Source organism: Castor canadensis, chromosome 8 (assembly GCF_047511655.1).
Source record: "Castor canadensis chromosome 8, mCasCan1.hap1v2, whole genome shotgun sequence".
Taxonomy (NCBI): Eukaryota; Metazoa; Chordata; class Mammalia; order Rodentia; family Castoridae; genus Castor; species Castor canadensis.
The window spans coordinates 59827169-59854599 of NC_133393.1; the positions used below are offsets into that span (position 1 = coordinate 59827169).

The 27431-nt window shown below is 38.2% G+C and overlaps 1 protein-coding gene across 1 annotated transcript in view; it reads right to left on the bottom strand.

Annotated features, from left to right (window-relative positions):
* LOC109679861 (small ribosomal subunit protein mS35) overlaps nucleotides 1–27202 on the bottom strand; it is a 49908-nt gene extending 22706 nt beyond the window's left edge. Inside the window, 8 exon segments of the mRNA XM_074083039.1 lie at nucleotides 6815–6884; nucleotides 9082–9191; nucleotides 12732–12871; nucleotides 19844–19904; nucleotides 22585–22649; nucleotides 22652–22751; nucleotides 23783–23829; nucleotides 27063–27202. Coding sequence (XP_073939140.1) covers nucleotides 6815–6884; nucleotides 9082–9191; nucleotides 12732–12871; nucleotides 19844–19904; nucleotides 22585–22649; nucleotides 22652–22751; nucleotides 23783–23829; nucleotides 27063–27174 — 705 coding nt within the window. The 5' untranslated portion in view covers nucleotides 27175–27202.
* Between the last annotated feature and the right edge of the window lie 229 nt (nucleotides 27203–27431).

The following is a 27431-nucleotide window of genomic DNA, read 5'->3' on the forward strand; positions in this document are numbered from 1 at the left end:
GGCAAAACACCTGACCTTTCCTCTCCAGGTTAGAACTAATTTAAAATGGGCCGGCCATTAACTAAATGTTTTGTGTAAAGAGAAAAAAAGACAAATTACTTTGAAGCACTTTTTAAAAAGGGAACAATTCCTCTCCCATCCCCTTTTTGGTTTCCTTTTTGTGTTAGCCCAAGGTGATCATCTGAAATAGCAGAAAACTCAGCTGACTCTCCCGGTAACACAGCTGACTCTCATAGTTAACTCTCACAGTGACTCTCATTGGAACACCACAGATCCACTTTTAGAACAAAGGCCAGATGGATTTATCTGGATTCAAGTAAAACTATGGTATACAGTCACATTTTTACTGTTACTGGTGTAAGGAAATATAGGCCCCAAAATGACCACGTGGAGAGGAGTGATCTAGCCAAGAGATTCTTTATTGCCGGGTGGGAGAGGGAGGGAGCAGAGAGCCAAGAGAGAGAGGGAGAGAGGAGCAGGGGCTTAAATACCCCTCAGTGGGACTCAGCATGATCTGATTGGTTAGGATCTTATGGTTCATGCTGATTGGAGGTTGGGGCAGAAGGAGGATTCAAGCTAGACTTGAGGCAGGACCGTGACCCTGGAAAACAGGAGCTTAAGGGTGCAGTAAGAACTGAAACCTATCGGCGCCATTATTGCCAACAACTGGTACACCATTAATGTTCAGACTCATTATGGGGGTGCAATTAAATGCTTAGCCAATTGCATTTCTTTAAAAGTCACTAAAATTAGTAGGTTTATGCAGAGTGTGAAATAAAATACACACTTCATTTAAAGAAATGCATCTTGGTAGGAGAAACAACTTGTTTTAGAATACAGATTTTATTAACTTTGCCAAATATAAATATGCATCAAGAAGTAAACTCATGGGAATAATTATTTCTGAAGAACATCTAAAATAATGCGAAATTAGAATATTTTCTTTTAAACATTTGAAAAAACGTAATCAAATGAAAAATAATGCTGATCTACACATAATTCAAATTACATATTGATGAAAAATAAGAATCTTAAGCTACTGTAAAAATATATATTGAAAATACGTTATAATTTTTTACTTAATATCTAGAAGTGAAGAGGAAGATAGCCTTAAAACAGGGTTGTAAAACATAGTAAACTGTCAATTAAAAGCTATAACCTCAAATGGAGCTGTAAAACATGAGGAATTGCCCATTAGAGCCATGCAAAAGTTCAGGATCCAGGTGAAGGACACCATGCAGAGATAAGCACCCATTCCTGCATTCCTTTGTCTCCACTGGTAAATAAACTTTCCAAAGCAGGACTCCCCTGCTATTCTTATCTAAACCTTAGGTCTCTAATCTACTACTAGCCCCTAATTTATGGGAGAGCACATTCCTTGTAACCTGATGCCCTGTACTGCCTTTTAAATATCCCGTGAATCCTTTGTTCAGGGCTCAGACACAGGTATACCTCTGGGCCCCGCTAGCGTAAAATTAAAATCTGAGTTCTCCACTCCTCCGAGTGTCGCTTGGTTTCTCCTCTGACTATATTGCCACAACAGGAGTAAGCTAATTATTGCTAATATCCATCAAGTATGCTATAGTTTATATTACTGAAAAAGAAGTTTACTTAAATCAAATAGTAAATTATACGACTCTTCCTATAGGTGAATGTCTATGTCCCTCCCCGCTCAACTCAAGTTGAAATCTCAAACCCCAATATGATGGTGTTTGGAGATGGGGCATTTGGAAGGTAGCTAGCTAGGTCATGGAGACTGGAGCTTGACAAGAGTGGGTGTCTTTTCTCTCTGCTCCTTACCATATGAGGACACAACAAGAAGACAGCCACTACAAACCAGGAAGAAGGCTTTTATCCTAACCCAACTATCGTGATCTCAGACTTCCCAGCCTCCAGAACTGTGAGAAATCAATTTCTGTTGTTTAAGTCATCCAATTTATGGTAATTTGTTAGACAGCTCAAACTGACTAAGACAACCCTTATAGCACTTTTAAAAACATTTATTACTAAACCCACTGGTTTCCACAAGCATGTTCCTCAACTTTTTTCCTATTACATCTTAACCTCTGAATCTAAGACTATCAAACAAACAACTGACAATATGTATTTTTACGTATTTATCTTACATATTTTACATATATAGCTTAAGTTTTTTTTTTCTTTTTTTTTGGGGGGGGACAGTACTGGGGCTTGAACTCAGGGCCTCCAGGCCTGTTAGACAGGCACTCTACCACTTGAGTCATTCTGCCAGCCAGTATGTGTCATTTTGGATGAAAAGTATAACTGATATCTGATAAAGGATGGCTTACTCTTTCATAAACACTGAGCTAATGAAACAAATGCCTTTTCAAACAATTAGCAAAATGCTACATCACACACCGCTGCCCTGTGGTTACAAATGTTCACTGTAAGTAAGCTGCACATCTTCTTTATAATTTGCCTCATCTTCTGCCTCTGCTTTATCTCTTCCCTGCCACACCAAGATTCTGCCTGCTCCCTAAACCCACTAGATCTACAAAGGTCTTCACCCACTTCTTTAATACTCACTCCTACTCACTTCCCAAAATTACCAGCACGTCTTTGATGCTCACAGGTACAAGTAATCTCAGTTGGTGTCACTATAGCACTATGTTCCCATTTCCATTTTCTAGCTCGAGAGACTATTACTGTCATCAATTTCCCTCCAGAAACAAAGGTTCCTAAGGGTAAAGGTTGATTTATTCTGATGGTCTTACTGACTCCTACCACCATACCTTATAGAGTCAATATCCATAGGGAATTGGTTCCAAGAGTCTCTGCAAACAGCAAAACTTGCAGATGCTCAAGACCCTTAAATAAGATGGCACAGTATCTGATATGCACATCCTCCTGTATACTTTTTTAAATGATTTCTAGATTACCTGTAATACCCAATGCAATGTAAATGCAACGTAAATAGCTTTAAAACTTTATTTAGGAATGATAAGAATAAAAAGTCCATGCAAGTTCAGTATAGATGCAATTTTTTAAAAAAATACTTTTGATCCAAGGTTGACTGAATTTGTGGATATGGAAGGCCAATGATACATAAAAACTAAATAGCTATTGAATGTAAGAAAGAATAAACAACATAGCAAACACTGTTTAATATAAGCATATACATAAATTGAATCTGATAGATCTGATATAATAAAATCTGAGAAATGGTGATTGTGGCTTTACAAGTTTTTGTTCCTTCTTTGTTTTTTAAAATCTGAAAATCTGGGTCATTTATTGAGGATGCCAACAGAGAACATAGGAGAAAGGACTAAGTCTTAGGGGTTTTGGTGTGAACTGTGAGCAGAGGAGCCCATCCTGAAAGAATGAGCAGGTTCCCAGTCTGTGCAAAAGTTGACATGGGGTGACAGGGGCATGGTGAAGGAGAGGTAGTTCCCAAGGGCAGCCCAGCCCTTGAATCTATCAACAGCATCCAAATTTCAGATCTCTGTAAACTCTAAAGCAATTGCTTTTTTCTTTGGCCCAGTGTTTGTGTTTTAGTCTATATTTTTGTGCAAGTCCTTTACAAAATATTTCCTTCAATCATTTCTTAACCTATCCACTTGTAGAAAGTTTAGATTAAAGAAAATTACACAGGGGGAGGGGTAAAAAAAGAATATTACAAAAAGTAAAAATTTAGTAACTTCTGTAATCCATTATGTCGGATTGTGAGTAGGATACATGTTCTAAGTTTAAATACAGTAGGGTACAGATCTGACTATATAAACTATCAAACTGAACACAGGAATAAAAAATAAATGAATACCTAGAAATCAAGAACAAATTAATTTGAAATTCTAAGAAAAAAGTTTCTTCATTTTTAGCATTATTAACAATGTTAATAGCCATTTATTGAGAGCCCATTATTTCCTAGACACTACATAAATTCTTCCTGATCCACCCAAAAACAGCCTGAGGCTAAATGGCTGACAAACATTACACATGTAAAAAGCAATGGGAATGGGACTGGAACCCAGGTCTCCATGGCTCCAAATGTTGAAATGTAATTCATTCCTAGGCTAACAGTATGTAATGTTGAAATATCAATCTGAATTTCTAGAAGCCTCTTTGCTTCTTTAAACTGCTGAGGACAAGCAGACCAGTGTCTTGATCACTTTGTGTCTTCATCACCTTCCCAGCATTAAAACAATCATTCTTTGAAGATTACTATGCCTCTATGTCTGAAATCTATGCTTTGTGAAGTCTATGTACTAGAGTCAACTTTGATACTTCTATAGTTAACTGGCTTGAATATTATACAACAGTAGCATCCTTATATGAACGTCTAGATGAATAATTTTCCAGAAGGGTTCCAACTACTCTCCTCTCAATGTTACTTAGAAATAACTTCCACGGAAAGGCTGAAAAGCCAAGGGTACACAGAAGCTAGCCTATAAAAAATAAAGGAATAGATTAAGCAGGGACTCTCCCAATGTTGGATTGAATGCCAGGTGGTAACACCAATTTCAAGCATGAATTCCATGCTGGTGAAGGAAAAAAGTATTTCGATTCAATAAAAATTCTGTTCCAATACCTCTGCAAAATTTCATGGCTCATCTGCATTCTCTTAAAGCTTCTTCACTGATGGTACTTGTTTACAAAAGACTAAGAGCCAATTTTAATATGGGAATTCTTTAATTATATCTGTTTAGGACAGTTATATGTGGCTCCTTGTCCTGGCATCAACTAATTAGCATTAAAGATCAAAGGTTTTTACATGAATCCAGAATACAAGCTTATTGGATTCTATGTCATGGAACCACAAAAAGAATTTGGTAAGTCAACTTTCACTGAATTTATTTATGCCTGTCATTTCATTTCCTTTGGGGCAAATTCACTTTATAGGCTGCTGGCAAAGTAAGAGACTCAAACTGGTTGGCTTTTATTGTTGGCTGTTTACTCTTTAACAGCAGCTAGGGAGCTGACTCAAAAGGGAGCTTAATCATTTTAAGCCAAAGGCATTTCTAAAGCCAACTGACAAGAATGAGAATAACTGCTGTTGTGATGTTGCTCCTGATACCAGGAATTAGAAAATGGAGATAAATTATGACAGGGAGAAGACTGCAAAAGAAGAAAAGAGCTAGTAGCTACTTTTTGTTGTTCACTAACTTGAAATAAAGCTTCTTCCCCACCCTCACCCCCCTTCATTTGTTACTCAATCTCTTATGTTAAAACTGTTTTATTAGCTGGACACAGTGGCTGACACCTGTAATCATAAAATTGGGAGGATCAAGGTTCAAGGTCAGCCTGGGCAAACAGTTCTCCAGACCCCATCTCCAAAATAACCTGAGCAAAATAGACTGGACATGTGGCTCAAGCAGTAAAGTGCTTACTTTGCAAGCATGAGGCCCTGAGTTCAAACTTCAGTCTTAACAACAACAGCAACAAAGTTTTATTATTAACACCAATGAAAATGCTGTGAGCAGTTTGAATAACAGCTGCATGTGTTCACAGAATCACAGGATCTCAGGGCCAGAAGGAGGCTCCAAAGGCAATTTAATGCAACTATTAAATCTCAGGAATATGTTTCTTTTACTGTATGTTGGCTAAGTGGCCAATACATGAAACATTTTCTGCTCACTGCATCTTTGGATGGATCTTAGAAATGTGTTACTCAATAAACTGAAGTCTTGTTGCATCTCTAAGAGTCATAACAAACAAATACAGGGCAGAGTACGGTGGTGCTAAGAAGGCTAAAGCGGGAGGATCATGAGTTCAAGGCCGGCCTGGACTACATACCAAGATCCTGCCTCCCAAAACCACTCCCCCTCAAAAAAAAATCCAAAGTTCTCTTGATATGAAGTTCTTTGAACATATAAAGAGAGTGCCTCTCTTCTCCAGCTATCTCTAGTCCTTCAAATGTTCTTCTTATGAAATTCTACTGAGTCCTCTATGTTGGGTAAGCTATAAAAAAATTTAGTTTGAATGCATATTGATAGTTATTTTAATTTTAAAAACAGTATGTAAAATTTTGATTTACCTAAATATATTGGATACCAACTTGAACTCTGAAAAGTTTGTGCTTAGCCAGGTGCCAGTGGCTCATGCCTGCAGTCCCAGCTACTCAGGAGGCAGAGGATCAGGAGGATCCATGTTCGAAGGCAGCTTGGGCAAATAGTTGGTGAGACCCTATTTCAAAAAAAATCCATCACAAAAATATGGCTGGTGGAGTGGCTCAAACAGTGAGAGTGCCTGCCTAGCAAGCATGAAACCTTGAGCTCAAACCCCAGTACCACCAAAAAAAAAAAAAAAAACAAGAAAGTTGATGCTTAAGTATACAAAATCTCGCTCAAAAACATACATACTTTTACTAAAAATAATACATTTAGACACAACACAACTTTTAATATTATTTAAATAATGAATTATTCTTAACTGTTCCTAATGTATAACTGTCACTATGTTAAGTGCTAACCTAAAATTTCAATTAACATTTCAAATACCTTTCTACCAAGTTATGGAAAACAGGAAAAATCCATACATTCTCAAGTTATACACATGACGGTTACTTTTCCATAACCGAGAACTTTGTTCAAACTCAAACAACAACAAAAAAATCAAATAAAAACTCCAAATTTTTCAGAAACGGAGTTTTAAAGGTTTAGGCATATGATTTCAGTATAGTTCTATAACTGATTGAAATCTATTTCAAGATCTTCACTTTTGGTACCAATAGGAGATTCGTACATGCTCAGTTAGTGGCTCACCAGATACTCAACTGAGTATTCACCACAGAATATTCTGACTGGCATCATCTAAATTCCACTGGCAAAGTCCAGGAACATTCACCCACACTTACCCAAGACTCATGGTACAGAACTGTTAGTAGATACATTGCATAATCGTAATTCTGCCTCTTTAAAGGGCACCTTTAAAAGAGAAAGAGGGAGGAAGTCAAAATTCTAGAAACTCAATATATAGAATAATTTGCAAAATATACAATATACTAAAACAGAAGATAACATTTTCAGTAATTCTCTATCCATTTCAGGAAATTCTGCTTAGAATAGTCTGTGCAGCTCATTAATTGAGAATACTGAGTACTGGGGTTACTTTTATCTTTACTTTCATCACTAATGGAGTTATCTGTACATGATAATAGCTTTAAGCTATTTTTTAACAGGACTGTGTTCAATCCAAGTTCCTTCTACCATCTCAATGCTGAGAATCTACTTGATGGCATGAGCATATCTGAGTTAATTTAAAAATGAGCTAGAAGGTGACACATGCTATTCTAAATGTTAATCTTATTTCTTCAGAACTGATTCTTTTTTAAATGAACTACACACATATACTGTTGCTGCTACATTTATATTTAAAATAGAATTAATATAGGGGGAAAAAAAGAACTAATATCCTAAAATTAAGCAAAACTTCTATATATGTATGAGCTAGTATACTAAGTTTGTAGGGTAATAAAGTAATATAGAAAAAGAAATAATTGCTTCCAGTTTCGACAAATATAAAACTATTACATGACAAGTGACTTTAACTGTCACTTTAACTTTTATTCTTTACTTACATTTAATAGTCCTCTGAATAGCTGTTACATGAAATGTGTGTACAGATGTTGTCAACCTAGAGATAAAGCAACCTTATCAGAACTTACATAATTTCAGGAAATAACATGTTAAAGGTATTTTAAAAGTTGGATAAATTAGAAGTGCAACGTTACCTTGCACTTTCAAAAGATACTAAAAGGATTATTCCTAATATATTTCAAATCTATTTCCCTCTTAAGGTAATAATCAGAACCCACAGCTCCTGTGTTTGTCCTGCCTCCACCATGTTCACCACCTCTCTCTGCACACTGTCCTGAGCCTTCTTCCCACAACTAAGACACAGGTTATGAGACCTGATTCTGATGCCTCCAAATCCTTTGAAACTTAGGATGAGAAGGGAGAAAGGAGATCTGCCACTCACTTTTCTCTAAGGGAAGCTCTTTTATATTCTGACACAATTTAGAGGCAACAAAAGTAAATTCTAGAAATAAAATACCCATTTAGTAAAAATATACCGATAACCTTTCTTTATATCGAATGAAAATCATCTAATTTATAAACTCACAGTTGGTAACTTTAATACTCTTTTTATAAATAACTATTCTGGCTCTACAATTCTGCTTATTTACAGCAATGCCTTCACAAATTTCCACATATGCAATTTAGCAATTTAATTCTGAACTACGGACTCATATACCTTGATTGTGTTTTTTAGGGTAGTAATAGGGTTTGAACTCGGACCTCTTGCGTGGTAAGCAAGAGCTCTACCACTTGAGCCACACTCCAACCTCCATACTTTGACTTTGTAAAAACCTATTTAAGGGAACACTTATTCTATTTTATGGAATGAAATGTTGTTCAAGTCTAGAATCACAAATAAAGCCCATTAAGAAAACAAAAAAACCAACCTATTTAAGCATTAATCACTAGCAAATCATACTTTTCTTCTTACATCTTCCAAGTTTTACATACATAGGTACATGAAAGCCAGGATTAAAAATAACAACACAACTAAGCAAGTCTTTCTCTGTACATAAAGAGAATAAGTATGCTAGATTGAGGATTTAAAAAATACAAATTAGACAACTTCACTAACAGAAGTTAATATAATAAAGGCTACTCCTTTATGGAGGTTTGAACTCAGGATTTTGTCCTTGTAAAGCAGGCATTCTACTGCTTGATTATTTTGGAGATGGGATCTCACAAACTATTTCCCTGGGCTCTCCTCAAACCATGATCCTCCCAATCAAGTAGGATTCTACCCAGCAACCATTCCTATCTTTTTTTTTTTTTTTGCAGTACTGGGGCTTGAATTCAGGGCCTTCACCTTGAGCTACTCCACCAGACCTATTTTTTTTGTGAAGGATGTTTCGAGATAAGGTCTCATGAACTATTTCCCTGGGCTGGCCTCAAACTACAATCCTCCCGATCTTAGCCTCCCAAGTACCTAGGATTTTGCCCAGCCACCATTCCTATCTTAATATGACTTTTCAAAAGAGGCCTACAGGGGATGGAGGACAATAAAGAAACACATGTGAACAGTCTTTCCAATTTTTTCCTTTACCTATCTGTTTTGATGGTAAGTACATCTGTGGTCTTGCAGTATCGTTCTCCTACAAGTTTAATAAATTTCTTCTTTGTATGATCATCTAAATCCAAACTGGAAAGTTTAACCTTAAAAAATATAAGAAAAATATTATTGAAAGCACTATTTCATATGATTTAATTTTGAAAAATGTTACCTATATTAACATTAAGCACACGAAAAAGCCTTTGAGAGTGAGAATAATGTCTATTTTGTTCTTAGCTATGACCTAGAACTTGAAAAGCACTGAGTATTTGCTGAATGAATATGTAAATTTTTAAAAATGTATTTTTAAGTACTGATTTTATTTGAACTAGAGGAAATAGAAAATAATCAAATGTAAACACACTCTTTAAGAATTTGAGTAGTAAGAAAACTGCCTATTAAGTATCAACCCAATATCACATTTAAAAGCTGCAGACAATGTGAATTACCACAGTCTTCTGGAAAGAATATGTATCAACAACCAGATTATTACCTTGACAGGTAAAACAATCCATCTTATGATAACCTACTACTAGTAACATGGACAATTACTGATATGAAAATAACAATATGTACCTACCGTAAAATTACATGTATACATACATATGCATGTATGCAGACAGAACATAGACAAAATGACAATTTTTACATTAGAATAGTGAGAAAGCAGGGATTTTTCCTTCTAAAATTCTCCTCAATGAAATCAAAATATTTAACAATACATTAAAATTTTTTAATGTTTTGCATGATCCAGGTTTTTATGCAAGTGGTCAAATGTGGCAGTGATGCTGATTCTTATCATAACAACTGCTTTACCACTCATTCATATTAACATAACTGCACAGTTTATGCCAGAAACTCATAAACAGCTCAGAAACAGTCGTGTGGTGCACTCACGCCACCTGCTAGCACTCAAAGGCACTGCAAAATTGTAGTCTTTAATCTGGATGAACACTGGCTCCAAGGTTGAGTGGCATTCATTGTCTTTCTTCACAAAATTCAAGAGCCATTTTTTTTTCAAGTTGCCATTTTTCAAGGAATAGGGCAAGCAATAGGTATTGTGCTATTAACATTATCCCCAAAATAATATTGACATTTCGAATCACAGGATACTGTTACATGTGTCTCTCTTTAAATATCTGTTATTAACACAAAAGATCTACACAAAATTGAGAAATGTCTAAGCACATGGAATATCTTATCTAGGTTGCAAATATGGTGTTAAAGAGGTCTGGTGTTACACATACGAGAAGACACAGTTTGATTTCTAGGTTTGCCTCTTGTTAATGTGACTCAAACAAATCATCTTACCTCACAAGACAAGGTTTCCTCAGGACGATTTAACACACAGGACTTTTGTTAGTAATAAATCACATTAACAGAAGAAAGCACTTTACAGATGTAAGGTAGGTTTTTTGTTGTCGTTGTTTGTTTTTTGCAGTTCTGGGGTTTGAACTCAGGGCCTCATGCTTACTAGGCAAGCACTCGGGCCTTGTGTTTTTGCCCAGCCAGCCTAGGACTGCATCTGCCCACGTAGGTGGGCCCACAGGCATGTACCACCATGTCCAGTTGAGATGGGGGGGGTCTCACTAACTTTTTTGCCCAGGCTAGCCTAGAACTGTGATTTTCCAGTCTTCAACTGTTCTGTAGCTAGGATTATAGGCATGAGCCATCACACTCAGCAAACATAAGGTGCACTTACTTCTGACACTACTTCATGATTACTGAGAAAAACAAAACCACTTTCCTTCTCTGGATCTAAAATGTGAATACCAATGCACCAGGGCAGAGCAGGAGGCAGGACTCAAGGTCCTAGTGCCTCACTGGGTTCCTCAGTGCCCCAGGCTTCCCATGCCAAGACCTACAGCAGGGATCTACATCAAAAGCTGGAAAAACATTTCAAGACGGAAAACATACAGTATGAATAAATGTCAGGAACAGACAAATTCATAAAGACAGAGAGTAGATTAGTGGTTAACAGATATCTGGGGATGCTTGAGAAGGCTGCTAATAGGATTTCTTTTTGTGAGGATGAAAATTTCTGGAGTTAGTACTAATCATTACACAACTTTGTGAGCATACTAAAAACTACTGAATTTCACACTTCAAAGAGTGAATTCTGTAGTACCTGAATTACATCTTAATAAAGCTATAATTAAAAGAAATGAAAGTATAAAAGAAACCATACACCATCAAAATGGGCAAATGACAAAAATAAGCATTTTGCAAAGGAATAAATTCTCAATCTCATTAATACTAAATTATATGTCTGAATACTAAGAGGTTGAGAATTTATCTCTGCAAAACACTTGTTTTTAATTACAAAAATTTAACCTATCAAACCTATTGATCAGTAATAAGATCTTGGCTGTGAATGCAGAGGAAAATAGGCTTTCTCACAATCTACTAGTGCAGTGTTTTTTACACATCCTGAAGAAATTTCATAATATATATCAAAAACTTCAAAATAGCTATAGCCTTTGACCGACAGTTCTCCATTTAGGAAGTTACCTTGAGAACATAACTAGGAATATATAGAAATATTAATCTCCAAGAATACTCATTATGACATTTTCCTAATAAAGAAAACTGTTAGTTGGCCACCTGTGGTTCACACCTACAGTCCTAGCTACTTGGGATGCTAAGATTGGGAGAATAGGGGTTCAAGGCCAGCCCACATAAACAGTTTGTGAGACCCCCATCTCCAAAATAACCATAGCAAAATGGACTGGAGGTGTGGATCAAACAGTAGAGTGCCTGCTTTGTAATCATGAAGCCCTGAGTTCAAACCCCAGTTCCATGCAAAAAAGAAAACTGTTGAGGTTGAGGGTGTAACTCAAGTGGTAGAGGGCATGCCTAGCATGGGCTGAGCGGGAGAGGGAGGAAAGGAGAAGGGAGGAAGGAAGCAGGAAGGCAGGAAGGGCAACCTGAAACCTCTTTTTAATTTTTGAGATAAAAGTTTCACTATGTAGTCCAGGCTGGCCTCAAACTTGTGAACCTTCTGTCTCACCCTCCTGTGAATGCTGGAACTACAGGTATGAACTACCACACCTGGCAAAAGGAAACTATTAAAAATCCAATGTCCATAACATGAGTAACTTAATACATTATGACAGATCTAAGCTGTGACATTATTTGTATCTCCCATTTCAGTTTCAGAAAAAGAATTATATTAGAATTGTTCAACAATGCATCCCCACGGGCTAGAGATGTAGCTCAGCGGTACAGTGCTTGCCTGGCATGTGTAAGGCTCAGAAAACCAAAAAACCCCACACCCTCAGCTTCAAACACTGTTTCGAATAGATGCTCACTTATATGTTATGTAGGCATTACAAGTAAAATTAAAGAATATTTAATAATATTTGGAAATGTTTAATTCTTATTAAGAGTAAAAGAAAAGATTACTAAACACATCTAACATCATTCCATTAAAATACACAAAGGCTGTCTGTATATATAATAAAATGAGCTACTGTTGTTAACTGAACTTATTTCTGAGTGGTATATTTTTAGGCAATTTTATCCTGTAATTTAAAATTTTCATATTTTCTACAACAAACATGTATTAAGTTTTGTAGTCACGTACAAAATGTGTTTTTATATAATGCACTATAATGATTCTTGTTTTTTAAAAAATCTCTTACCCTCAGGGTTACTACTCGAGCTTTGGGGTTTCGAATAGATGGTCCTGATGAGACATAATCAGCTGTGTCGATTTCAATTGGAAAACGCTTGTCACATTTCTCATCACTGCTAAGTGCAGCTGGCCACTGAGTGCAAAAATCTGAGAATTTAAAAAAATTATCTCAATTATTTTTTTGCAAGTAAATTCTCATTGCAATGCAAGCTAACAGACAATACCCAATTAGTGACACCACTCGCCGGTCACACGCAAAAGCACAGAATCTCGCTTGCATGCCACATACACAGCGTCACCTCTCACCTCTTTTTCTTAGTTACATCCTAGTTAGGGAATTTAATCAATAGAATGATTTGAGTATTTTAGGTTGAGTGGGGAGTAGTATGTTCAGTTAAAGGGAACTATGGGGCTGGAGGTGTAGCTCTGTGATAGAGTGCATGCTTTACTTGCATGAAGTTCAATTACCAACACCAAAATTTAGAATAAAAAAGAAAGGCCCTGGTGGCTCACACCTGTGATCCTAGTTACCCAGAAGGCAGAGATCGGGAAGGTCATGGTTTGAAGCAAACAGTCCGAGAGACCCTATCTCAAAAAACCCATCACAAAAATAGGGCTGGTGGAGTCGCTCAAGATGTAGGCCCTGAGTTCAAGCCCCAGTACTGGAAAAAAAAAAGTAAGGAGAGAGACTGTGCCTTGATGGCAGTGTACTATGGCTCTGCATATATTATGGGATAGTTTAACTGCTCCCTACCAATTAAAGAAAATAGTTCAGTGCCCAGAGAATTATTATTTATGAAAAGTGACAGATAATATTAATTCACTCTCAAATGAAGGTTACTAGTAAAGATCAGCTGAAAGGAATTGAAAGAAGCCCTGGAAAAGCTCTAAGAGGTAACTGAAGTGTGGTCAGCAAATCTTTCAGAAATTGAGTTACAGAAAGCCTCAACTCGAGGGGAGGAAGGAGAGGGGTTAAGAAAGAGTAATAATAGCTGGCGGAGTGGCTCAAGTGGGAGAGCACCTGTGTAGCAAGCAAGAGGTCCTGAATTCAAACCCCATACTGCCAAAAAAAAAGGAGTAATACTATAGATGGGTAAATTTGATCAAAGAACATTAAGAAATTTTAAAACCTAAGGAAAGCTTGAACTCAAATCGTTGTAAAAACCTAGGTTATCCTTACATGGATCCTTAAAATAACTCGTTTCTTGCATGTGGCTTCAATGAACCAATGGGGCTAAATGGAAGCAGAAACAGCCTTGTCCTTGTATCAGGCAAGAAAGCCCAGTGAGGAGGTGGGTCTGGGCCCAGGACCCAGGCTGCAACAGAAAGTTCGAAGCGCTAAGCATGGTTCCCTATCTCCACAGCGCAGAGGCATAAACTCAGTCCCCTCTTGGGGGAAAAAAAGGAAGATAGGAGCTGTAAGTCTTTAAGTGTCAGCAGCTGACTATCAAATTAGTGTGGTAGAGGGATTCTGGAAGAAACCCCGGACACTACTGGGCACCCCGTCTCATTCCTTAGATAGCCTCGCTCTAAGAACAATTAAGAGTATTGACTTGTGGGGTCAAACACGTGGAATTTCATGGATCCATGCTTCCTCTAATAAAGCACTGCAAGAGAGGCTGATCTAATCACAGGCAGATGTGGGAGCTCTTCTAAGACACAGGAGAGGTACTTTGCCAATAGCACTTCCCCAAGCTAACAATTTTCTACTAGTAGGTACTATATTTTGCTCCCTTTGGGCTTGACTGTAAAATCAGTAAGTAACGTATCACTCTGGGTTACAAAGACTCTTTGATATCTGGGACTAAATAAATGCTCACAAATAAAGCAGCACCACACCATTCCCTAAACTTCCTGTTTAAAAGATCAATACTTAGTCACTTTGAGGGGACAGAAGTATCTCTGGAATTAAGAACATTTTGACATTTAAAACAATGAGCACAGTAAGACTCGGTTGAATGTCACCCCCATCGTGACCTAATTTCAATATGCTATACTACAAGATGTACCACTCACAGCACTTTTATTTATTTATTCATTTATTCATTAATTAATTGTGGTGGTAGAGGGTTTGAACTCAGGGCCTCATGCTTGCTAAGCAGGTACTCTACCACTTGAGTCACTCTGCCAGCCCAAGTGACAGCACTTTATAATAGACAGACTAGTTTGGAGAATTAGATGAGCTTTTGGTTTTGCACCAAATCTTTCTGTTCTTTTTAAGCTGTGGATAAGTCATTTCAGTCACCAGATGATAATTAGTTTTTAAATTAAATTACCTAAATTATGTATAAAAAATCACAGCCAACTGGAAAGTACATAATAGATTCCCATTAACCTTTACTCATCTGATAGGTAAAGCAAGGGACTAGACTTTAAAAGACCTTGGCTTACTTTCCTGTATTTCAGATTTTCCATTTGCATGGTAGATACAAAATCTGAACTGACCTACCTTGAAAGAAAATTGAGAAGAATTATTTGAAAATTCTGAGTTATTTGGAAAATACAATTTAAATCCCAAGACTGGCAGAAGTGTAAAGATATAATTAAGGAAAGATTAAGACATTTATTTAAGTTCTGTAAAAAAAAATGAAGCTACCTGAAAAAAAAAGGAAGTACACTGCAAGTAATCTTAGTACTGCAGGGCAATCTTCAAGATGTCAGATTCAAATAAAATGATCAGCGAGAATTTCTATGAGGAATTAGATGAGGAAAATGTGATTTTAACATTTGTTCAGTTACAGAGGAACCTAACACTAACAAAGAACATCTAATGGAACAGTGTTTCAACAGCAGATATCGTATATGGAGATATCAAATCTATGTACGTCTACGAAAAAGAATAAAGTTCACCTTCCACAAACAAATGAACAATTCAAAGCTTGCCTGAAACCTAATTGTAAAATTCTTCTCTTGTACCTTTGTGCCTCTGGTTAAAAAGTGTTTCAGGACACTTAGTGGAATTGGTGCCAACAATTTGAGAAGGAAATAGAGGTTTACTTGAAACTCCAGAACATCACAAGAGGTCAGACTGCAGAAATGTTCCAGGAAATGCACAAAGGTGGTCAAGGGACCAGGTTTCAGAAAAGTCATAATGGGAGTGGGAAGACCAATACAGAGGAAGCCAATACAGTTGGGAGTGATAACCTCAGCACAGGAGTCCATGTTGGCATCCTGGGCAAAAATTGCTACAAGAGTTGTTCAGCCCAAGGCTGTGAATTTCTGTTCCATGGAGGCCTTTTTCCTGCAAGCCTCAGGTGTCAGGGGGTGTGTGGCCCATGGCAGAGCTCTCCCTGCAGATGTAACTTGGTGAGTTTACATGCATTTTCACGTACGTCAAACTTGGGTCCCTGACACTCATAAGAGGATAATTTTCCTCTTCCTGTTACCAGCCTGTACTTTCCCATCCCCAGGACTAGAAAATAACATTATGCCCTGCATGTGTTAAAAGGAGTAAGACCATTATGAAAAAATTAATTGTAACAGAAGAGAAGAAAACAATACATTGTAGGAGGCCAGAATATGTCACCCCAAAATATGCCACCTTAAACAATGGCGAAGCAGTATTTTGATCTGAAGCCAACCAAGAAGGAGCAAAGAAAAGCTTTTTGCCTCCTGCCATAGGCCAAAACCCAGGACACAAGTTTACAGATGGCCGTCCTCCCATCTCTAACAGGACAAACACTGGGCTGTCCGTACATAAATTCACAGGCATCTGATAATTGCTGTGCTGTGGCCAAAGCATCTTTGGTGTTTCCTCATGCCTTGAGTCAGACAGTTACATAGGAAGCAAAGGTTATTTTAATTAATAGATATTTTTGAGCAGTTTCAGGCTTATACAATAACTGAGTTCACATATATTCCCCTCTCCAGATTCTTCTATTATTAAACCCTTGTATGAGTGTGGTACATTTGTTACACTTGATGATGAGTCAATATTGATACGTTATTAACTAAGATCTGTATCAGGCAGCATGAAGGTTCATGGCCGCAGGCCAAGCACTCAGTTTATGGAGGAAGAAGGATGATGAGTTCCAGGCCAGCCTCGGCTATGCAGGGAGCTCTAGGCCAGTCTGGGCTATGCAGTGAGAACCTTGTCTCAAAAAGAAAAAAGAAAAGCAATGTCTATAGTTTATGGTAGTTTTGTCTTTCCTACAGTGTCATACATTTGGGATCATATAGTATGTAACCTTTCAGACTGGCTTTTCCCCAGCAATATGCATTTATTGTGTCTCTTTTTTATGGACAGGTTTCTTGTCAGTGCTAAGTAATATTCCATCGTCAAGAGTGACACAGTTTATGTTACTGGAGGTCCTTTCGTTGCTTCCAAGTTGTGGCAATTTTTTAGTTTTGCTTGTTTGCTTTTTGTTTTGTTTTTCTGAGACAGGGTTTCATCTTGTAGCCTACTATGACTTCAAACTTGCAATCCTTCTGTCTCAGCCTTCCTAGTGCTGGGATTGCAAACGTGAGCCACCACAGCTGGCACCCTTTGGCAATCATGAATAAAACTACTGTAAACAACTGTGTGCAGATTTTTTAAATAATTTAGTTATTTTTATTGTATATAATATTTTAGGGTAAAAATTATGATTCACAGCATTACATGAGCACCACTAAGCTTTCCTTGTTACCATAAGGAACACAAACCTGTAAAATGCTATCACATTAACAGTTTTAATTTGGAAGATACAAGCTTGGTATAGCATCTCTTCAAACATTACATTTTAGAAGGAACACAAAAAACTTAATATACAAAGGAGACAGCAACAATTTGCACTATGGTTTATGTATCACACACATATATCAATTTAGTTGTGGTAATACCTTAAATCATGATAGGTAAGATAACAGGTGTACAGCACTAACAAAAATCAAAGCCCTGTGTCTCTCACAAGTTGGGAGGGAGTAACAGTGACCCCAAGTAGACCTACTTTTTACTGTAAGTGTATGTCATATATACAATGTTTACCCAGTCAAAACAAGTAAGATGTAGTCCAGGTTCCGAAGAGCAAGGTGGCCCAAATGGTACTGACCATAAAGAGCAGACATGTCAATAGTACTACTGACCATTTTTATTTGTAGGAGGTTTAGATGTAGTGTATATTGGATAAAAGAGAGCATCAGCTGGTCATTTTACCTATAGTAAGCTTTGTGTGCAGATTTTTTGGGGACACATAAAATTTCAAATCATTTGAGTAAATGCTAGGGAGATGTACTGCTAGATCCTATGGTAAAAGCATGTTTAGCTTTGTAAGACTCAAAGTGTTTCAAATTGACTGTAACATTTTGCATTCCCACCAGCAACGAATGAGAGTTCTTGCTCCACATCCTTGTCAGCATTTGTCTTTGTCGATGTTTGGGTTTTTAGCCATTCTCGTAGGCATGCAGTAATGTCCTCCATTTCAAACTGCAATTCCTAATGGCATGAAGTTTAACATCTTTTCATATGCTTATTTACTTATTTCATATGAGGTGTCTGCTCAGTCTTACACACATTTTTAAATTTAAACTCATTAAAATAATGATTTTCAGGTCTTTAAATTATAATAATAAAAAGCTAATCTTCTGAATGTGCCCTATCAAAGCCTTTCACAAGAAAAAAAAAGATGAAGCCATAATTCAGTAGATGGGTTCTGAACAATATCTGTGGATCCCTGGTATAAACATAGATTTCAAGCACTTATGCTTCTACTCTTTCTCCTTCCCATGTGGGGTGAAGGCAGATTTTTTTCACTGTTAAATTTCATTAGTATGCATATATTCCAATTTAATTCTGATCTAATTTGCCTTGGACTGTACATAGAATAAGCACATTTGAATTGTTTCTGGTTCACACAAGTGATTGATTGTGCCATTTAATTCAAAAGAATCAGCCCCTTTGGATAAAGTCTTAATGTGTTCATGCTGATTTAAAGGTGTATAAAATACTCAATGTACTTCTTAAGGCTTTTCTAGAAAAACATGAAACCCAGAAACATTATATAGGTGTCTTAATTCTATTGGAAGGAAAAGTAGGATAATTAATGTAATTATGATTAAATTTGAGCTTTCAGGAGGGCTTTGCATTAAAAAATACAAGGAAGAAGATATTTGAGATCCTGAAAGAGGGACAGTAATCTTACTCTTGAAATGAGGGGAGAAAACTGTTTCCTCTTATTTATGTGTTTGTCTGCTTTATGCCATTAGGATGTTTTCCCATCCCTTTTCAGTGTCTGTTTCTGTTCACCTGTGCTTGGAATTGGAAGAAAACTGGAGTACTCTTCCAAATTCGTGCTCTACTTGGCACAAATCATATACCACTTTTTGATCCTGTGTAAAAATCAATTAACAAATTCATTTCTGGCGGTCACTTGTATTACCTACTCACATACACATGCAACAGCAAGAGTATGTATCATAAATAAGCGTAAGTGAGTTCCTTCTCTGTAAGTAATTATTAGAGTTAAATAATGATTCAGAGAGAACATGCTGGGTGAGGGGCTGCTTTCCATGCTAGCCTCTTCTATTTGAGTCACCACATACACATATCACTTTTAAATTTTCTAAAATTTTAAATGGCTCCTTCAGGAAGACTCTTGCTTCTCTGTGTGGCATCCTGTCACTGAACCCACTGACTATTCTGCTACCCAGCATCCTCTACGCTACCTTCACTTTGAACTGCACAGGTGTGCAAACAGGGACGACACTGCAGTACTTTCTTCAGAGTTACTACATATGCGCTTTCAGCAATAAGTCCCTGAATTCTGGCTTCATCTTTCTTTCGTGTTGTTCTTAGGTTTTCAATTTTTGAGACAGGCTCTTGCTCTGCAGCTTGGCTAGCTGTCAACTCACACTCCTCCTGCCTCAGCCTCCCAAGCAGCTGAGATTACAGGTGTGCACCACCACGACCCAGCTTAGCCTTCGGCTTCTACTTGGTATTCCTAACACTTGTCGAGTGATTAGCAAAAGAAGTTTGTGGATTTGAAATTAGCAGTTCACTGAAAACAACTTAAAAATCTTTCTTTAAGAAGGGAGAAACTGACAATGCCGCACAACACAAGGCTGTATTTCATTAGAGCTGAGATTCCCAATTCTATGTCCAAGGTCGACATAATGTTTATGATAGGAAAATAAACGGCTTACCTTTAAGAGCTTCACAGTGCTTTTTAACTGCTACAGGAGTCAAATGCAGAAAATTGGGGATCTAAAATGCAGAAGTTTAAAGAATAAATTATAGTTAAATGTCTTTTTAAAATTTTTTCACTGAAATAAGATTTCAGTACGTTGCCCAAAACGATCTCAAACTCATGGGCTCAAGTCATCCTCTTGCCCCAGCCTCCTGAGTAGCTGGGACTACAGGGATGTGCCACCACACCCGACTACTAAATGTCGTGAAAATATGAAAAAGATAATTTTCTCACAAAACTAAATCACAGGAACAACACATTTTATTTATGCAGAAAATAAAATCTGACAGTGTTTTACAATACTAATTCTATGTCACAGATGTTGTCAATTCAAGAAACAAGTTCCTTAAAATATAGATTCAGTACCAACTACTTTATAAAGACACTCTGGTTCATCTTCAGATGGTATAAATCACCTTTTATCAAGTATCTTACAACAATCATGCTAGAAAAATAAGCATCATTTTTATAGCATTCTTCCTTCCATGAATTTATAGGTATACTTACAAAATTGAAAGCACTCCAGGACACTGGTCATTGTTTAGGCATCCCAGTTCTCAGACAATGGCTAGCATGGTGTTACTTACACTTTGCAAATAATACACATTTATTAACCAAATGAATAAAGCAAACAAATCTTAACAGTTTAATGAAGTTAAGAATATACTCATGATGATACAATAAAAGGCCACCAAGTCATTCATGAAATCAATGAGAATTTAGGGAAACTGGATCCCTTCAAATAAAATTAACATTCACGAACACATTTCTTAAATAGTAGCAAACATGGAAAGAGACAATTTAGCTTTTTTTTTTGGAAATGAAAATTTGAACAAGTAGAAAGTTATTCTAACAATCAAGCCAGCAATCTTAAGAGTTGATCAGAAAATCTTTCTTTTAATCAAGAGAAAACAGATATTAAACATTAGGATTATGGGATGGATAGATTCATCTTCTGTACTCCTTTTCTTTTTGGTGGTGGTAGTACTGGGGTTTGAACTCAAGGCCTCACTTGAGCCACACCTCCATCTTTTTTACTTAGTTTTTCAGATAGGATTTTGATTTTGTTTGTTTTGCAGGGGTTGGCCTCAGACTGCAATCCTCCCACTTACTGCTCTCCACGTGGCTGAGACCATAGATGCTCATGAACAGGCCCATCTTATTGTTAGAGATGGGGTCTCACTAACTTTTTGCTAGGGCTGGCCTCAACCCACAATTCTCCCAATCCCCAACTGAGTGGTTCTGAAACATGAAAATATAAACCTCAAGATCAGGTCTGTGGGTGTAGCTCAAGTGGTATAGCACTTGCCTAGCAAGCACAAAACCCTGTGATCAATCTCTAGTACCGTGCCCCTAAAAAAAAATATAAAAGGAAAAAAATAATAGCTAACGTTTGCAAGAACTTACACAGGCTCCATTCTAAGCATTTTGCATACTTTAGGTCAGTTAGCACATTCAGTGACTCTATCTCTGGGAATATATGGAATGCATGAAATATTGCATACTTCTTTGTTAACACAGCATTCACAGCCATCAGCATTATTACAGCTGCTCTCTCCCACCAAGTGACCTCTTCCAAAGAGAGTCTCTCAGTCCCTCTCTCGCAATACTGGGGTTTGAACTCAGGGCCTCATCCCTGCGAGGCTGCTGCTCTACCACGTGAGCCATATCCCCAACCCTTCTCTTTAAGTTCTTTTAATATGAAGAAAAGATTTGTTTTCCTCAGTGTTTGTTTTCTTGAGTCACATGAAATGCTCTCAATTCCAAATTTCATTTATTTCTGTCACCAGAGAGTACCCCTATGCTCTGTCTCATTTTAAAAAACATAGACATTTCTTTTCTGTTCTTTTTTAAGGGGAGGGTGGATTTCTTGAAACAGGGTCTCACTATGTTGTCCAGGTTGGCCACAAGCCTGCTTTGTAGCCCAGACTAGTCCCAAGCTTTTGATTCTCCTGTCTCAGCCTCCCAAGTGCTGGGATTACAGGCACGCACCACCACACCCAGCTCTGTCTCATTTTTCAACAACTTTTAGCAATTTTTTGTTTTTTAGCAGCCCTTTCATCTAGTGAAAACCAAAGTGCATTTCCATTATATGATAATTTCCACTGTACGTAAAACGGTACTAAGACATGCATTCCCAGGGTAAGATTTTTATTTTCTTTAAAAAACCCTATAGTTCATCACAAGTCATTATAGATGTTATCAAATGAAGCACATATCACTTATTTTAAGTAGTAAAAAAGTTAGTCGATGGGGCTGGTATTGAGGCTGAAGTGATGGAGCATCTACTAGCAAGTATAAGGCCCTGAATTCAAGCCCTAGTACCTCACCAAAAAAAAAAAATTAGTTGGTGGACTATAATAATAAATTTAAATAATAGTCTACCTTTCTGGAAAGAAAGTTTTAAAATTCCTCTTTTAAAAGTGGAACCTCACCTCTCAATTCTCAGTTTCAAATTAGGTTACTTTGCTTTTCTTAGTTCTGCTTGAAAGATGACTATAAAGAAGATACAAAGAAAGGTCATTCTTAAATGCCTAGGGTTCTTTGACTCTTCTTCCCAAAGGCTAATCAAAATGCAACATCCATTACTGCCTGAAAAAAATTAATTAAAATATGGCAAGCTGCTCTATGCTGAACCTTGAAGTATGAGAGGGTAGGAATGGAGAAAAGATCAGCATTCACTTGGGAATTTCTTACCTTTAAAAGTTCTAGATTTCCCTCCTTTGCCACGGGCACACCCTTTTTTACTGGATAACCCATTGAACAGATAGAGGTACCCCCGAGGGTTTAAATGGCGCTGCCATAGGGTAAACACTAGGCCAGTCCTGGTCAACAGCCATGTTCTTGGTCCTAGGAGGTAGTGCCTAAGAAACACAAAAAACTTACATATTTTAAATTAAAAAAATTATTTAACTTAAAGCAAATGCTGCAATTATGAGACATAAAAATTAGAACTGCCACCTACATAAAATCTGACTTCCACCAAATCTGCTGCTATTCAAATGAAGAAACACTACCGCTGTATAAATATCTCTGTACTGTTGCTTCAAACCCTCTGGCAAAAATCCCTTTTAATGTCAAATTTCCTTCACTAAAAGTTGATTAATTTAAAGAGGCTTTCAGCAAAAGGTTTATATTTTGTTTCTGAAGTGTTAACAATATATTTTGAAGTAATTTTTAAAACTTATTTGATGGAAGACAGTACATAAGGGGCCATTAAGAACCTGTAAATAAGGAAGACAAAGAGTAAGAATTTGGAAATAAGTAAATTAGGAATAAAAAAACTAAATAAATACATAATAAGAAATTATATGTCTCCTAGGCCCAGAGAAAAATTACTTGATAGCTTAGTCAATCACATTAGCATATATATTTTAAGATATGATATGAAATAGAAGAGGGTGGCCAGCATACAAAAGTAGGGTTTAAGGTGGCAAAATCCAGCAGTGCCCAACGAAGCCATCTCAAAACCATGAAGTAGAAGAAGCAGCCAATACTCCTGTGAAAATTACTGTTCTCGATGACTGTCATTTGATGCCATTTAACTTCCAAGTAACGTGCCTTTGACTCCACACTCATCAGTTGACCATGTAATCTGGATCCCTGTAGAGATACCCACCAGAGTCTAATGCAAACTCTCAGGCTGTATGGATGCTAACGGCATCATTAAAACCAGTTCTCTATTCTGGCTTATATATCTGTTCCCTGGGAGTATGTGGGTCATTCTCCGTCTCAAAGATGGCCCATTCTCTGGATATAGACAAAAAAAGAAAGAAAGGTCAAAAACTAACACCATCAGGGCTGTGGCAGTTACCCAGTGACCTTGGGAAGCCTGCTCTGGAGTACTACCTCACTTCAGGATTTCAGAAGCCACTAAAGTACATAAACTGTTCACCTTTCTTCTCAGTTGCCTTTCACTTCTGGATATTCTTCCTGTTGTACCTACAAGGACATAATTGTGATAGAGAATTTAATAATGTAGAGATATTCAACATTAATCGTTATTCCAAGTTCTAACACAATTTAAGATGCAGTAAAATAAACAGGGAAACTAATCTATTTTCAGTTCAGAGACGAAAATCATCTTCATGAAAATAAAAAGTCAGAAGCAGTTCAGAAAATTCTACAGCAATTTCAATAGTTTATTGTGATTGCTGGTGTAGTGAACTCATCATCTAAAGAAAAAGTCTCATAAGCTTTAAGATTCACAACAAAATAAGCTCACTTCCAAAAATTAAAATATCTACTTAGAAGTATTTTGAATCTTTAAAAATAATCAGTTAAGACAATAATTGGCTTGAAATGCCCTAATTATGAATGTACTTGCTCATATTTGGAATTATTCTATTTTTTTTTCCTATTAAAAAGATAATCCTTCGGTCTTTCAGCACATGAGAACTGCCAATGTGCTGGGTGTGGTGACACACACCTGTAATCCCAGCACACGGGAGGTTGAGGCAGGAAGATCATTAGTTTCCAACCAGCCTGGGAGTACATAGTGAGACTGTCTCAAAAAAAAAAAAAAAAAAAAAAAAAAAGCCCAACACTACCAATGCTACAGTAACACCAGTAACAAAATCCACAGCCATTCCTAAGTCACATGACTACAGAGGACAGATTACTCACATATAGAAAACACCTTTTAAAACACTACCCTATACGCCTCTCTAAATGTTTTACTGTACTAAAATAATAGGGATATTTATTAAGCATTCCCACATGCAGAACCTGTGCTAAATGCTTTTCATTCACCATTATCTCATCTCATTTCATTCATTACAACTAATACAAGTAACTATCATAATCCTTATTTATAACTCATCTGTAGTCAACAAAACTAAAGAGCAAGAAATTTGCTGAGTGTGGTGGCTCACGGCTATGATCCCAGCTACTCAGGAGGTTGAGATTGCAAGGACTGTGGATCCTCATGGACAAAAATTTAGTCAGACCACATCTCAACCAACAAGCTGGGCATGGTGGCACACACCTGTGATCCCAACTATGAGGGAGGTATACCCAGGGCAAAAATGCATGACACTTTCTTAAAAATAATTAAAGTACAAAGGGGCATGACTCAAGTGATAGAACACCTGCCAGGCAAGCATGAAGCCCTGAGTTCAAACCCCAGTATGGCCAGAAAAATAAAAAACAAATACATAAATTAGGGTGACACGAGCAAAGCATACAAGATTCTTCGTAGTCTGGTTCACCATCTCTAGCTTCAACTCGCTGAACAGTGAACATCCAGTACCTGGCCCTTCAGTCTTTCTCTGAACTTCGTTTTCTGCTTCACTACATTATGGATACCCAGATGGCTGGTAAAGCACTACTCCTGGGTGTCTGTGAGGGCATTTTCCAGAGCAGACTTATAGTCAGGTCTGTGAGTTGGTGGACTGAATGGGGAAAATCCATTCTCGATTCCCTCAATGTGTGTGTGTATTGGAGGTGTTCTGGGGGAGATATAGAACAGAGGAAAGTTGAATTTGTTCTCTTGTTCTCCTGGCACTGGAATGTTCTTCTCACTTAGACTGAGCCATGTTACTGACATCCTGTGTTGCCTTTTGTGGGATTTCTTGGCCTCAATAATCACGTGGGCACATCCCCTACTGAATCTTCTCTCATCTGCCTATCTACCCATCTATCCATCCTACTGGTTCTGTCTCTGGGAGAACACTACTATGACTGGGGAATCCCACCTGAGAAAATAAGCTTTGAGCTAAAACCTGAAGGATGAGCAGAAGGCAGCCATGGAAACAGGCACTGAGAAAAAGTGTTGCCAAGCAGTGACAGAACATGGAAAGCTAAGGCAAGTAACCAGCTTCAAATACAGTAGGGCTGATATTTAAGAGCGGAACAGAGAGGCTCAAGACTTTACTGGGCTTCTCAACTATGCTTGGTAGAGTGCTTGATTTCCTCCTTGCAGTCATCCCAATCCCTGTAAACTGTACTGCCATTCGCCTAATTACTCAGGACAAAAATCTAACAGGCTTCCTTAAAACTTGTCCTCAGAACCACATCAAATCCATCAGTAAGTTTTATAAGCTCTACCTTCAAAATCTATACTAAATCCAACTACATCACCTTCTTTAATATTACTCCAAATCACCATCACCTCATCTGGACTACTGCAACAACCTCCAAACCCTTCTCTGGCTTCCACTGCTGAACCACTGAAGTTAAGTTCTCCACACAGCAGTCAGTGATCTTTTGAAAGTGTAAGTTACATTTTATCACTTCCCTACTTAAAGCTCTCCAATGTGACTCCAACTCATAAAAAAATCCAGCCATATATCAAAACTGAATGCCTTCAAGCCCTCACAAGATCAGGCTATTACTTAACTCTCTCACTCTTCAACTGCCACGCTCCCCATTAGTCAGGTTGGCATTATTTCTGTTCCTGGATCACACCCCAGCCTTGTCCTCACTTGTGGAACTTTGCACCTAACATTTCCTTAGGCCAAGAATGCTCTCGTCCCAAATCTGCATGGCTTTGGGCTCTGCTCATGGCAGAATGGTTCTGGTGGAAAAGCGCCAAGTGAGAGGCCCTGAGTTCAAACCCAAGTCCCGTCAAAAAACAGACATGTCATTTCCTCTGAGAGGTCTGACTACCCTATCTTATTCTACCCTACAGCCACTACTCTCCCAGTACATCATTCTCAAGAAACACTATGACATTTTATGTAGCTGATTACTTTTTTGCAAAAGAACGTACCCTACTGGGTGTCTACAACACTGCCTCACATACAGTAGGAGTTAAGTACTCAGGATAACAGAAGAAAAAATTAGAAACAGGTGCTGTACGTATAAGGGCCATTAGGATGTATCCAGGAATTTGTAATTTATCCGAAAGCCACTTGTAGATTCTCGACACGGGAGTGGCAAGACAAGATCTGAGTTTTGAACGCCCCCCTCCAGCTCCTGCGAGGACTTAACGCGGGACGGGCGCAGCACTGAAGGGTGAAGGTCGTCCCCTCGGGACTTGGTATCGGGCTGTCCTTTCCTCTGGCACAGCTGTGCGGGACTAGCACTCGGGGCGCCGTAACCGCACGGACCCGGGAGAGGAAAGGCCCAGCTCGCGGCTTCCCCACCCGCTGCAGCAAGGGCGGCGGATCGGTCTCCCCGGCCGCAGTTCGCCCTCACCAAGCCCAGGCCCGTGGGCGACGCAGGACACTCACGCGGACTGGGTCTCGCAGCGTGGGTGGCCGGGCTCACGGCGGTGGAGAAGGCGCGCAGGCTCTTAACCACCGGCCGTGGGCCGAGCCACAGCAGAAACACGGCAGCCGCCATGCCGCACGGGGAAGGGACGGCACGCTGTGCGTCGGGGGGCGGGGGCCGAGCGGTGGGCGTGTCCTGTCTCGCCACGCCCCTCGTATGCAAATACCTGCAGGGCGCTGGTGTGGATCCAAGGCCAGAGCCCAAGGGCAGAAGATACCCCAGGATAGATAAAAGTCATGGAAAGAAAACAATGTTTTTAATCAGCTGAGAGACCACTGCGAATGAGGACCATAGGGAGTGGGGGAATATGGCTTACAGAGGCCTGGCGT